General features: G+C 35.4%; 1 protein-coding gene across 7 annotated transcripts in view; it reads left to right on the top strand.

The window, feature by feature from the left end:
• LOC129949467 (feline leukemia virus subgroup C receptor-related protein 2) overlaps positions 1-15,364 on the top strand; it is a 162,859-nt gene that overhangs the window by 75,347 nt on the left and 72,148 nt on the right. For all 7 annotated transcript variants that reach the window (XR_008782039.1, XM_056060950.1, XM_056060949.1 and 4 more), the window contains one exon: positions 3,881-4,116. Coding sequence is in view for 6 of the 7 variants with exons in the window: in XM_056060950.1 (XP_055916925.1) it covers positions 4,002-4,116 (115 nt within the window). In the remaining variant the exon portion in view is untranslated. The remainder of the gene's footprint in view (positions 1-3,880; positions 4,117-15,364) is intronic.

Below are 15,364 nucleotides of genomic sequence, written 5' to 3'. Positions count from 1 at the left end.
TTATGGACATCTAGTGGTAACTTAAAAGCAGAATGTGCTGTTCGACCACCATCTAACAAAGTAGCAGCTGTGCCTGATGATGCAATTGCTTTTTTTTGTGACCGTACTTTCGCAAGGATCAACGATATCAAAAATGTTTTACCGGTTCCACCTGGTGCATCCAAGAAAAAGAAACCACTTTGTTTAGCATCAACAGCCAACATAATCCGATTGTATACATTTTATTGTTCGTCACCTAATAATGGTTTATTATTAGCAACAATTGTAACAATTGCAAATCACTATTCACTAAGTCCATAGCTGGACTATTAGGTGATGGGATACCATAATGACTAAGTGATGAGTTTGAGATCATAATACATAAGTTTTGAATTAATATTAATGCTTCATTATACATATCTGGCGATAAATCTAGATTTGGACATTTGTTTGTTTGTTTAAGTCGGTATAGTATGTCTTCAGTCATGTAGTTCTTATATTTTTTCCCACAGTATAGATGACTGTGTTGGAAAACATGTCATCAAGATGATGGCAAATAGTTGACAAATACAACTTGGCGAGGACGTTAAAGCTGCATCAGCAAGTGTCAGATCCCAATGATTGTCATCTTCTAAAAGTTGCAACTCACGACATGCATCTTGATACGTACTGAACACTCGACCATTAACTTTTCGTAAAAATTGGAAAGAGATTGGTCCAAGAACATTAACCAACGACAAACGCAAAAATAAACATTTACTTTTTTTTGGAATAACTGCACTGCCGATTTCATTGGTGTTTAAGTTTCCATCGATGTTTCCAACAACAGCATCTCGTAAGTGGATGTGTTCCTCTGATCGTAATTTAGCTTGGTTAAACCGTATAAATCACAAAACGTTCGCTTTCAATCTAAGCAAACATATCTACAACGTATTGATGATACAACTGACGATATCGAAGAATGTAATTGTCCTGATTATGTCTTATCATTAATCGATGCGCGTAGTAATTCATTGAACTAACTTTTTTTCATTGGATCACACAGTTTGATACTGATGTGATATTCATCTTGTCCTTGACAGAATATCAAAGGGTACTGGAGTGCATCGAACAAACGGTGTATATCTGAAATTCTACTCACTGTATTATCTCGGTGTGTAATTTTAATAGATCTGTTGTTAACTGGATCACCGATCATAATAATAGCAACTTCATCTACGGTTGGCGCATTGAATCTACCAGCGTGCTCTCCTGATGGTACTTTGGCAGGTTTGATAACAATTTAATTATTGTCATTTTTCAATTGTTGTGATACTCTTTTTAACCGTTGAACCAGATGATTACGGTTCTCTAAAAATATTTCCAACAATACTACAATTGCACTCTCTTTTGGCTTGTTCAATAAAATTATACTGGCATCGAGTTGTCACACGTTCTTCACAACTGCCCATGAAGTAGATTTGGAGAAATTTTGGATCTTCATTTGGCATTGCCATCAATGATCCAATTTTATGGTACACTTGGCCTTGTATTTTAAATGTTGTTTCAAAATTACGACCATCAGATAAGAGATCGCAAATTGAAAGCAAGAATTAAACTTTCGTGTCTTACGCAAAAATAATTTTGAATCATTTCAAATGCCAGAAAGTAGTGATTTCAAGGGTTCAGGTGGAGTAGGAAGTAATGGCAATACGGATTCACAACACATGCCAGGTGTTTCATTGCGAAATTTTAACGCTCGTTCTTGTTCTTGATAAAAAGTCTTGTAGCATTGATTCATGTGCACGAATATCTGTTATATGGATTCTTTGAGCTGCATTTCTTTCTTCCCTTTGCTCAACTGATTCGTGTGCTCTTTCAAGACGTTGATGTCGAGCTTTGCTGAGAATAGGGATTGTTAGTTAAAATTCAATCCAAATAGAAAAAAATTATACAATTTTGCAGTCAAGATAAAACTGTTTAAAAATATTGATTGGTGAAATATTCGTCTCCTTGAAGAACAAAAACAGAATAATAAAAATTTTATTTCAAAGTAAAAATATATTTCAGAAAACATAATGATCATATATAATTAGAACAGTAGATTTTATATAAAGTATTTATCATTTGCAACATATATTTAAACAATTTAGATCATTACTCGAAACATAAACTAAGTCTGGTCTTAAGTTAGACCAAATTACGCATAAAATGCCAACTTTCATCGAAATCGGTTGACTTGGTGAAGAGTTCACTGGGAACATACATAATGACATTGAGTTTTTATATATTAATGCAACATATATGTAATTTAGACCATTAATCGAAATATAAACTATCCTATATCTTAAGTTAGACCAAATTTCACATAAAATACCACATTTCACCGAAATCGGTTGACTTGGTGAAGAGTTCAGTGGGAACATACATATGACACTGGATTTTTATATATTAAGATTACTGAATATAACAAAACAATATTTTCTGTGAAATTAAATAAGTTTGTCGAAAGTAAATGTTTACCAAGTTTTAGTATTGTTTTTCTTAGAGTTTTATTTTTTGTAAAAAAAAAACTGTCAATTCGATTTTTCTCAAAATTATATTAGATGTCAAAAAACATTATTCTTCGTTGCAAAAAATTGTTTTGGAGATGAAATCATATTTTAGTCGTAAAATTGTGACACATTTTTTTCAGTTTTTTTGATTTATAAAAAAACCTTTAAATGGATTTTTTTTCAAAAAATATACTTCTTGATATTACGTTACAATATGTTATATAAAATTTAATTCAAGTATCTAGCGTTTTTGGTTCGTAAGATAATTAGGGTTAACCAAAATGCTCACCTTTTTGTCAAACTGCTATGCTATGGCCGTTTCTGCATCTTTTTGCCTTATTACCTGTATAACAAAATTTATTTGAAATCGATATACCTTCTGGTTCTTGAGCTATGGACGACGAAAAAAACGTCACGGACGTACGTACCAAACAAGCATAATTTTGAAAAAAAAATCCAATTAACTGGTTTTTTATAAATCAAAAAAACTGAAACTCTAAAATTTTACGAATACAAAATGATTTTATCTATAAAACAATTTGGTGCAACAAAAATTTTGATATCAGGTAAAATTTTGAGAAAAATTGAATTGAAACTTTTTCTTATAAAAAATAAAACCTAAAAAAACACTAATCAAAGTTTGTAAAAATTAAATTTAGACACAAATATCTTTCAAAATTTTGAGATTATGGCCGTCAATAATTTTAACTTATAAGAAATATTGTTTTCAACATTAAATAAAATTTTGAAAAAAATTGAATTAACATTTATATTACAAAAAATAAAACTCTAAAAAAAAAACAATACTAAAACTTGGTAAACAATTATTTTCGACTCAAATAGCTTTTCAAAAAATAAAATCTAAAAAACTATTACGCAAATTTGTTAAAAATTGATACGAGTACATATAAACAAACTTTTAATCAAGACAAATCGACAGACGGGATGGGAAGTTATCAGTGTGGTCGCATCCCAGCCTTTTTTTTTATTCATTTTTAAGTACCCATACCCAACGATCGAATATACGACGTAGCTAGTGATCAACTGGCTTGAGTTCTTGTTTCAATTCAACTTTCAAAATTTGTATGCAAAACACGGCGTAATGTGTTATCATTTTTAGATGAATTTGAAAAAGATTTTTTTTTAAGAAAACATACTCCAAATACAATCGAAATTCTTTTTGAGCTATGTGAAAGTTTTTCAAAACGGTACAAATTTACCCAACCTTTCAAAGTAATACAATGCATATATTAAATATCAATTGATAAAAAACGAATTTAAATTGTTTGAATTTTATTTACAAAAAAATTGCGTATACGCCTGAGTGCACCAGTGTAATAATTGTATGTTTCTTTCTTTTATTTCAGAGTAACCAGGTTTCGTATTTAAAAAAAAATCAACCCAATGAAGTTGAGGAAGAGCAAAACTTAAGCTCCTTTTCAACCCACCTGATTATTTATTTATTTATTATTTAAATAAACATTAAAAATGGATCTCAGAAACACAACTGAGATGAGTGTGTCAACAGACACCTACATCCAAGGTTGCAAGTCAACGGATTTGATTCGACCAAAGGATTCAACTGGACATGGAAAGTCTGAAGGTAATATCATATGATGTACATATACATAGACATAATGCACTTCATTATAATTTTATACGGAGATCAAGCATTAAATATATAATAATAATGGACTTTTCGAATTTTTAATTTAAATTTACACATCAATCTGTGAATTTCACAGTAATTAATGCATTGCACACACTTACTTTACAGACATATGCTCAAACTTACAAAGCTTAAACACATAAAGGATGAATTATTCAAAATATCCTTCCTTCCTTCCTTCCTATACACTCATACTTAATACAGCCAACAAACGTCAGCGGGTCATGATGTATGATACCCAAAAGTATACGTATGAATATCATATCCTCGAATAATGTATAGGCACACAGATATACACAAATGTGATATGTGATGAAGAACATAATGACCTTGAGAGGACTCACACGACACGACACATCTAAGTTAAAAATTAAATAGGCTTTTGAACAGAAAAAAAAAAACAAAAATAAGGATACTAAGTATTTGTGTGCGATGCAATGAAATGTTGTAAGTCCTTTGCTACCGGGGTCGAAGAGCAACTTGACCTAGACTTTGTAGGCGCTTTTTATTATTTGTGTTGTCTTTGTTCTTCAATGTTCTTACTGTTGACCCTGAAAGTTGTCAGCATTATATTTCATTGAATACAAGTTAGCATCAATGTTCTATGTACACTTGTTATTATTTTACACCTACGAGTACCAGGTGCATAATGTTTTATAATTTTGATTTAAAAATAGATCCTGGTGTTTGTATTTGCATTTGATTCTACAGAATTAAACCACATCCTTAATGGAATATTAAAAAAGGACTAGACCATCAAAAGAATCAAGAAGGATGCGCTGAATATGAAAGCGAACATTTGTTAAAGAATCTTGAGTTTGGTTCATTTCAAATATTTATCAATGTAGATAAATATAAATCGTTCAGGGTGTAACATTCTTCTGTCCAATAGATACATTGTAAAATTAGATAAAAATACAGAAAACGATTAAAGTCCTTTATGTTTTACTCAACATAAGTGTTGACGTTTATAAAGACAAATATTTAGTCTACGTATTGGGTAAATGGGGTTATTCGTTTTTTGGTGATTTGGGTTAAATTGGTCAAATCAAATGGGGTGGCGCAACAGTCCGTTGTGAACCAGGGCCTAGTGACTTACAACTCTCAACCATTCCTGTGTCCGAGTACTGTTGTCAGGAATGGAAGGGACCTACAAGTTTTAGGCCGAATCCGAACGGCTAGTTTGAGAAAGCACTTTTTCATGACAAGAATTACTCTTGAAAGATTTGTCAATATTTTTTTTTTTTAAATTAAGGTGGCACAGGCAGGGATTGAACCCAAGACCCCTTGCATGACATCCCAACGCACTTTTTTTTTTCAAATTCATTTTTATTTATTCAATCTTAAACCTATCTTAAAGCTAGACAAAAATTCATAAAACTAGCCTAATTATCCATAACTTACAACTAACTTAATGGTCCCATACGGACACTCTAAGCTAAACTATAACACTAATTACTAATGCCTTTCGGCCTTAAGATCTATTTTACTTCAATTTAAATTTTATTTGTTTTGTTTTTATTAGAAAATTTTGAAAAAAAACTAATATCAATAACCTTTTTTATTTATTTTTACTTACAAACTACTTAAAATAAGGTCCTTAAATAAAACTTAAAACTAACTAAAACTACCTATTCTACCTATAAACTACTTTAAACTAGAACAACCACAGCAGCAAATCTAACTATCTAACATTTTTGTTTTTCATATTTCGTTGTCTTTTTTTTTTTTTTTTTTTTAATTTTTATTTTTTTTTTTTTTAATGTTTTTTTTTTAATATTTTTTTTTTTTTGTTTTTTTTATTTTTTTTTTTTTATTTTTTTTTTTTCGTGCCACTATGCCTATTCTACTTAAAACTAAACCCTAAACATAAAACAAGTATGTAAGCCGGCCAAGGCTTAAAACCCCATCCCGACTACCCAATATCAAGTGCCGATTGAAGCCACCAAAACTGGTTCTCCTGCTTCACCCTATCAGTTCGGTCCCGCTCGGACACAGCCCTACTGAACCGAAGGAGCTCTGCTCCGCCTTGTGCCATGACGTCCCGATTGTACAGGAGTCGCCTATCTACGGTTCTTCGTCTGACGTGGTAGATTAACGGAACTGCCAATCTATCCTGTATCAGACCGCATTTGTCTAAAAAGAGGAATGCCTCTGGTGGAATGAACCCGCTCAAGCGTGCACTTTCAAAATACTCGTCGTTCGGAAAGAACGCCCCGAAAATTAAATTGTTGGTCAAAGACATAGCTCTTGCAATGTGACCTCGAACGAGTTTTATCACGAAATTGTCAATTCTGTTGATTCGAGCCCCGTTGTATAGGACCTCGTTCAAATAGTAATGCACATAAGAAGATTCGGCTGTTCTATATAAGCCGGTACAGCGTAGTAAACACTGCCGCTCGAACACCCGAAACTTCTCCATCTGGGAAGGGGCAACGTTGAACCACACAGGACAACCATACACGATCATTGGCCGTATGAGGGCCATGTAGCAAATTACCTTCACTCTGGGGTCAAGCCGACTGCTAAAAAACAGCCGTTTCGTCAGAGCGAAGGCTCCTCTGGCCCTGGTCAGAGCAGCATTTATATGTCTGTCGAAATATAAATACTGATCTAAGCAGATACCGAAGTCCAACGCACTAACCATCATGCTACGGGTACTAAATTGGTCACAATTCAAATAAATATGATTTAAAAGAAGTATAACTGTTTTATGATTTAAGCCAGTTATACTTACTTACTTACTAACTTAAGGTGGAGCTACAGTCCGGGGTGGACCTGTGCCTCAACCAACATGCGTCTCCAGCCAGCTCGGTCCCTAGCTAGCTGTCTCCAGTTTCGCACGCCAAGATGGTTTAGGTCTTCTCCCACCTGGGTGCGCCACCTGAGTCGCGGTCTTCCTCTACTGCGCCGTCCCTCGGGATTGGATTCGAAAACCTTCCGGGCTGGAGCGTTGATGTCCATCCGCTCTACATGACCAAGCCATCTAAGTCGTTGGACTTTAATTCTGCTAACTAGGTCAGTGTCGCTGTACAGCCCGTACAGTTCGTCGATATATCTTCTCCTCCATTCTCCACCTAAGAGGAATTTTTCTCTCGAAGCATCCTAAGACGCTATCATTTTTCTTTGACAGGGTTCAGGCCTCAGCGCCATAAATGAGAACCGTGATGATGAGTGTCTTATAGATGGTGATTTTAGATGCTCGAGATAGAACTTTACTTCTCAATTGCCTTGTAAGTCCAAAGAAGCAGCGATTTGCAAGAGTTATTCTTGGTTTGATTTCAGCGCTGGTGTCGTTATTTGTGTTAATAGCGGTGCTTAGGTAAACAAAGACCTTAACTGCCTCAAAGGTGACTTTTTGTCCAAGACGTCGTTGTTCAATGTCCTTTTTTGATGACAGCATATACTTGGTCTTTCCCTCATTTACCACTAAACCCATCTTCTTCGCTTCCGTCGCAATGCTCAAAAATGCTCCACTGACATCACGCTTTGATCTTTCAATTATCATCTGCGTATCCGAGAAATTGGATGGACCTTTGGAAGATTGTGGCTCTAGTGTTGACGGTTGAGTTTTTCACAATTCTTTCCAGAACGATGTTGAAGAAGTCACATGACAGTGCATCGCCTTGTCTAAAACTTTTTTGACATCAAATTCATCGGTAAGATCTTTTCCGACCTTGATAGAGCAGCGTGCATTCTCCATCGTCATTCTGCACAAACGGATAAGTTTGACAGGGATGCCAAAACTAGGCTTTGCTCGGTAGAGCTCTTCCCTATAAATGCTGTCGTAAGTGGCTTTAAAATCGATAACGATGAGTATGAAAATTATTTTGGAGATAAAATCATTTTGTATTCGTAAAATTTTGAAAAAAATGTTGATGAAAATTATTTATAAAAAAACGATAGAGTTGAATTCTTTTTCCAAAAATAAACTGGTTTGGTATCCCAATACAGTATACAGGTGTCCCGTAAGTAATAGTCCATACTGTATATGATGAATGGTTAAGTCATGACCTACCAGAATCTGTTAACTTGTCTATTCTTTTTTTATTTTTAGCAAACACTAAAAGGGTTTTTTATACCTTTAATATGCCAAAGACACAGTGTGAGCATTAGGAAAAGAGGGAAGGGTTGGATAGGAGGTGTCTGTGTTTATTGGTTTTAAATTTCTGAACATTGCAAAGACAGGGAAAGATAGAGTGTGGCAAGGCGTTCCACATTCGCATAGTACGGCTAAAATAAGAATCTCTGTACTTCATAGTACGGCCGAAGTTGAGCTCAAGGGTAAACTGATGGGCATTCCTAGAAGCGCAGATATTACGGGTTAAATTGTTTAAGGGGAGGAATGAAAATGACTATTTCACTAGAGCATAGTCCATTTAAACAACGGTAAAAAAGGGTGAGCCAAGAAACCTTGCGTCGATGTTCGAGTGATGTAAACGAGTTGATGATGTTAATGTCACCAATCATTTTAAAAGCTCTTTTTTGATGAGAGTTATTTTCAAGATCAGACGGAGAGACAAATTTCTTGCAACGTCTCAAAAAACCTAGACATCTTGCGGCATTTTTGGCATTATCGCGTATGTGATCGCTCCACAAAAGGTGGTTGCTGATGCACATTCCGAGGATGTCAAAATTTTTTGCAAGTGCATAGCATTGCGTTTTCGAATCATTAAATTCCACACGATTTTGTATTCAACATTGTACAATGCTGTTTAGGTCGGAATTTAATGAGCTAATCATATTTTGCCGTTGCAGTTCCACATCCGAAGAGGAGGGTTGTGAGTCTGGAAACGAATATGAAAAGCTAAGAGTGCTATCGTCAGCGAAACAATGTATTGGATTAGAAGTAGCAGACATGAGATCATTTATAAAAATGAGGAAGAGGGTCGGAGCCCGGGGCCCACAAGCGTTTATTTTATGAGTTTCAGACTTGGATCCGTCCAAAACAACTTGTATTGAAGGTTGGGAAGAAAATGTCTAATCCAACGAAGAAGAGATTCGTCGATACCGAAAGCACGCATTTTCGATAAGAGAGCAAGATGCCAAACTTTATCAAATGCCTTTGAAATATCAAGTGCAATGATCTTACTTTCTCCAAAACGATGTAAAGATCTGTTCCACTGTTTGGTGAGATGTACCATGAGATCACCAGTGGACCTATTGCTACGAAAGCCGTATTGCCGGTCATTTAAAAGCTTCCATTCCTCAAGATATTTTTAAAGCTGATAATTATTCAGCGTTTCCATGACCTTAGAGAGAAGGAACGTCAGTACTATCGGTCAGTAATTTGTTGGAAAAGAAGATTCGCCTTTTTTGCGATTATTTGAACAAATGAAGTTTTCCAACTACTCGGAACGAACCCAGAAGAAAAGGATAGATGGAAAAGCTTACGCATTTATTTTGCTAGCGTGGAAGAACACCTCTTCAGAATTATAGCGGGGATACCATCTGGGATAGCGGATTTATGAATGTTGAGATCTCTAAGAACTCTCGCCACAGTTCGAGTACGAAAAATGATTGGTCCCATAGAATCATTTACTAGTTCAAGAACTGGGGGAGTCATGGCACTATCTGGTAAGGTGAAATTTTCATTGACAACAAGCGTAGGAACCGAGGAAGAGCAAGAATTCCTCATGTTTTTTACAAATGACCAACAATTCTTACTGCCTTTGGGACATTGCAGTATTTTTCGCCGTAATTTTTGGTCATGTAAAAATTTGGTCCTTCGAATATAGGCGTTGCAGGCCTTCCTGGCTTGCTTAAACTTTTTCCGGTTTTCCTCAGCTGGGTTGGCTTTAAAACACCGGAAGCTCACCTCTTTCTCTTTGATAACCTCTTTGCAGCTCGAATAAAACCATGATTTAACCTTGGATTTAATACTTTTAACCCTATTCGGGATAAACGTTTCCATTCGCAGATGAATCATACTAGAAATCATACCTGCACTAGAGTCTTCGTCGCTACCGAGGAATCATAGCGACCCGTTAAAGATCCTGAAGAAATTATTGAGACCGTCCCAGTTGGCTTTCTCGTACTGCCAAACGGTTCTCTTTGGAGCTCTTTCTTTAACTGGATTTGTTTGACACGAGAAATTAGCAGATATGACACTGTGGTCCGTTGTGCTTAGAGGCGTCAATACACTGATTGTGTACTTATCAGGATTAGAAGTGAGAAACAAGTCAAGTGTATTTTCTGCTCGGCCGTTAACGTCTGATATACGAGTAGGCTCATTGACAAGCTGAGTAAGATGGTTAAACTCAGCAAAAATCTCATTCCTTCGGGCGTTGTCTGGCCCGAATGGCGAAGCCACGAAGAATTGTGAACATTGAAATCGCCCATAGTAACGATTTCAGTGTGAGGATACAGGGAGACAATTCTTTGTATGGAGTCAGACAGAGCATCAAATTCCAAATAAAAAATTCAGCAGGATCGGAATCTTCCCCTACTTGGGTTTCACTCAATGCCAAAACAGCTGGTCTGTTAGAATTAATATGGATGTATACAGACAGAGAATTCGATCTTAGTCCACGAATATTTCTATAATAATAATAATTAAAATTTCAGCCCTATTTTGTAATATATTAATAGTTAAAATCATATTTTATCAAACTTAATTTTTAACATCGAACTTTAAAATAGTTTTATTAAAAAACAATATTACACAATACTAGTTATTATTTTTAAAAACTTGATTTTGTTAGCTTTTCAAAAAATTATAAATCATTTCAAAGCTAGCTTTGGTTCAAAAGTTATAAGCATTTCAATTTAATAAGTCACGATTTAAAAGTCAAATATAAAAAGAAAAAAGTGAGTTTCTGTGAGAATTTGTTATTACGTCACAAGAGACTAGAGACAAATTGCAAGAAGAAAATCCACATTTAATACGTGAAGGAAAATCTCCATACCAATTTAAAATTAATTTGTGGTGTGAAATTTTTAATGGGCAAATCATAGGACCCTTTAAATTGCCCGACACACCAAATAGTGACCATTATTTAGAATTTTTGAAAAACAGAATCTGTTTATTATAAAATAACATTCGTCTTGCCCTTCTCCAGACCATGTGTCTTTAGCAAGATGGATGTCCAGCCCATTATGAAAGAAATGTCACAAGTTTTTGGAAAGAAATTGAGACTCGGCCGAGAAAATAAGAAGCTTAGTATATGTATGCTAGCCTTTTGAAACGACAGTTTTTAAAACGTTGTGGAGTATGTTTAATTGCAGAAGTAGGGCATTTCGAACAATTGCTATACAAAAATATGCGTAGAGATAAAGCTGTTTTTATCTTCCGAACAAAATTAAACACCTTCCTACCTTTTATGATCATGCCTTTCTAAAATTCTGGCTTCTTACAAAATTCAAATTCTTGTTTTCAAAATAAAATAAATAGTTTCATAAATTGCATCCAACCATTTCTGTGTGGGAGTAATGTTGTCAGGGATAATGGCAACCTTCAGTTTTAAGTTGAATTTGAACGGCTACTTTAAAAAAAGCACTTTTCATGTCTAGAATTGTTCCTTGAGGATATGTTAATTCACCCACGCAATTTTCTTTGAAAAAACCGTCGCGACCGTACGTACACACGCACGCACAGACATCTCCCTTAAAAATCTTTTATTTCGACTTAAGGGACCTTGAAACGTCAAGAAATGTCGTCCTATGGTAAGTTAATGAAGAAGTATGGTTATTTTAATGATACTTTGAAATTAAATTCAAAATGGAAAATATTTTCTAACAGAGTTTATTAAAAACCGAAGACGGTATCAACCAAATTCTAACCATTGTTATCTTTTTAATGAAATTTACTATAAAAATCTTAAATATTTTGCAATTTGCTAGCGACTGAAAAAATGTTTAACTTTTTTGTTAGTTTTGCCAACATGTCTTCCTCCATCGAAGCCCAAATTTAGACAGAGTATCAACTTCTCGTGAATTTGATGTTTTGTCTAATTCCATCCAAAGAATTGTTTTTTACTATTCTCTCACTGAAATTGTTTTTACGGGCGATTTTAATGTACACAATTCTTCATGGCTTCAACATTCAGGCCAGACAACACCCGATGGAGTGTGTGCAGAAATCTTGGCTGAGTCGAACCACCTAACTCAGCTAGTCAACGAACCCACCCGAATATCGGACGTTGATGGTCGAGCAGAAAACACTCATGACTTGTTTCTTACCTCTAACCTTGATAAGTTCACTGTTAGTGTTCTATCTTCTCTAGGCACATCTGACCATTGTGTTATATGAGCAAATTTCTCGTGTCAAAACTGTTCAGTTAAAGAAAGAGCTCCTTAGAGAACCGTTTGGCAATACGAGAAAGCCAACTGGAACGGTCCCAACAATTACTTCAGGATCTTTAACTGGTCACTATGCTTCCTCGATAGTGACGTTGACGCCAGCGCTGATATGATCACAAGTTTAATTCTCCTGGGAATGTGAACTTTTATACCGAAAAGGGTTAAAAATGTCAGACCCAAGGAAAACGCTTGGTTTGTTGGGAGCTGTAAAGAGGTTATTAGGGCCAAAGAGGTTAGTTTCCGTTGCTATAAAGCCAACCGTACTGAGGAAGCCCGGAAAAAGTTCAAACAATCCTTTTTTCGCATTCGTACTGTGGCAAGAGCCCTCAGAGATCTAAACACACATAAATCCGCTGGTCCGGATGGTATCGCCGCCATTGTTCTGAAGAGTTGTTCTTCAACGCTGGCAAAACCACTGCGTAAGCTTTTTCATCTGTCCTACTCCTCAGGTCTCGTTCCGAGCGGATGGAAAACGGCATTTGTCCAGCCTATTATCAAAAAAGACGAATCTTCCTCACCCTCTAATTACCGACCGATTGCACTTACGCCCCTTCTTTCCAAGGTCATGAAAATGCTCATCAGTTCAAGAAATATCTCAAAGATTGAAAGCTTTTTAATGACCGGCAATACGGCTTTCGTAGCAGTAGGTCCACTGGTGAGCAAATCTTTACATCGTTTTGGAGAAAATAAGATTATTGCACTTGATATTTCAAAAGCATTTGATAGGGTTTATCATCAGGCTCTCTTATCAAAAATGCGTGCTTTCGGTTTTCATGAATCCCTGCTTCATTGGATTAGTAATTAGATTTCGGATTGTTCAATACCAGTAGTATTGGATGGATTCAAGTCTGAAAACCATAAAATAAATGCTGGTGTGCCCCAGGGCTCTGTTCTATCTCCAAGACTCTTTCTCATTTTTATTAATGATCTCCTGTCTGCAACATCTAATCCAATACATTGTTTCGCTGACGATAGTACTATTAGCTTTTCATATTTGTTTTCAGGCTCACATCCCTCTTCTTCGGATGTGGAACTGCAACGACAAAATGTGATAAGCTCATTAAATTCCGACCTAAACAGCATTGTTCAATGGGGATTAAAAAACCGCGTGGAATTTAATGCTTCGAAAAACCAACGATGTCTTGTATCATTATCATTATCCATTGATGGCACTTGCATCAATGAGACTGAACACCTCGATATTCTCGGTATGTGTGTCACCAATCACTTCTTGTTTAATGACCACATACGCGATGTCGTCAAAAATGCCGCAAGGTGTTTGGGTTTCCTTAGGCCATGCAAGAAATGTTTCCCACCTTCTGATCTTACTGTTATCTATAAGACTTACATACATCCAAAGCTTGAGTATAACTCCCATCTCTGGGTTAGTGCTCCTGCAACTTATACTTAAGCCTCTTGGATAGTATTGAAAGTAGAGCATTTAAATTGATAGATGATAATATCGTCATAAGTTCATTTACTTCGCTTGAACAGCGTCGTAAGATCTCTTGTCTGACCCTTTTTTACCGTTATTTCAACTTCTTATGCTCTAGTGAAATAGCCAGTTGCATTCCTCCCCTTAAACAGTTCAACAGTATTACTCGCTCTTCTAGGAATGGTCATAATTATATACTCAAGCCCAACTTCGGTCGTACTGTAAAATACAGAGATTCGTTCTTTAGCCGCGAATGTGGAATGCCTTACCACAGTCTTTCTTTCCTAGTCATTGCAATATTCAGGAATTCAAAACCAATGTGCACCGACATCTCCCTTTAAACCCTCTCACTGTGCCTCTTCATAATAAGGTTAGTAATATCCTCTTGAGTGTGTGTTTATTATAAGAAAAAAATAGTGAGAGTCCATGGAAAGAAGGAAAGCAAACAAACTTAAACGGACCTTTTTATTAAATCCCAACTGTAAACAAGACTTTTCAATCTACTGCTCTTATAAGTCAGTTTTCATTACAAGGTTTACTTACCGATATCAGCCTAAGGCATATTTCTCAAAAAATATAGTTATACAAGTCCTTGTAATTCTGTTGAAAACTAAGTCTATGACTTGTAATTTGTTGTTAGGTGTTTAGGGTTTAAACCATAAACCGAACCTATACCTGGAGTAAAATTCTCCATAATCTATTGTTGTCTGCACAAAACCGATACCTACTTAAAACTTTTCTAAATCTTCATTTAACGAACAAATTTTCTTGATTTAAAACAAAACAATTATATAAAAATTATTCAAAACAACTCTTTTGAATAAAGGTTTTTGTAAAGGATTATGATATAAGCCATGGATCTAGAAAATTGCTTAAAGTTAAAGTAGCCATTCCTCGAGTTTAAATTATGGAATTTTATGATTCAAATCGACTCATTGGTAAAATATATTATTCTAGAGTATTTTTTAATTTTATTTTTACATCTAACTAAATTACAATCAAAATCGAGCCTTTCTTAAGAAAAATCAGAAGCCTGTTTAAAAAATGCATGAAAAATAAAAATTAAAAATAAATTGGGTGGCGCTATACTCCGTTTGAGAACTAGGGCCTATTGACTGACAACTCTTAACCATTCCTGTGTGCGAGTACTGTTGTCAGGGATGAAAGGGACCTACAGTTTTTAGCCCAATCCGAACGGCAAATTTGAGAAAGCAGCTCTCGCATGACAGTTCATCGCACTAACAAATTCTTCTGCTAAAATTTTCCTAAGTCAAGATGACTTGTTGGTACATTCTATATCATCACGAATTTTTTGAAAGTGCTTCCTTTGGCTCTGCTTTCTTGGAGGACTTGAAGGAGTTCCAGCCCAGTCTTGTGAAATTGGAAACATTGAAAAGTCATCTTGTTTCTTTCCTTATGTTACCATTAGTCCATCAAGGTGGTTTT

The sequence above is a fragment of the Eupeodes corollae genome, chromosome 3, assembly GCF_945859685.1.
Source record: "Eupeodes corollae chromosome 3, idEupCoro1.1, whole genome shotgun sequence".
NCBI lineage: Eukaryota > Metazoa > Arthropoda > Insecta > Diptera > Syrphidae > Eupeodes > Eupeodes corollae.
Note: the sequence above shows the minus strand (reverse complement) of the source record. Positions and strands in the feature narration are given on the sequence as shown.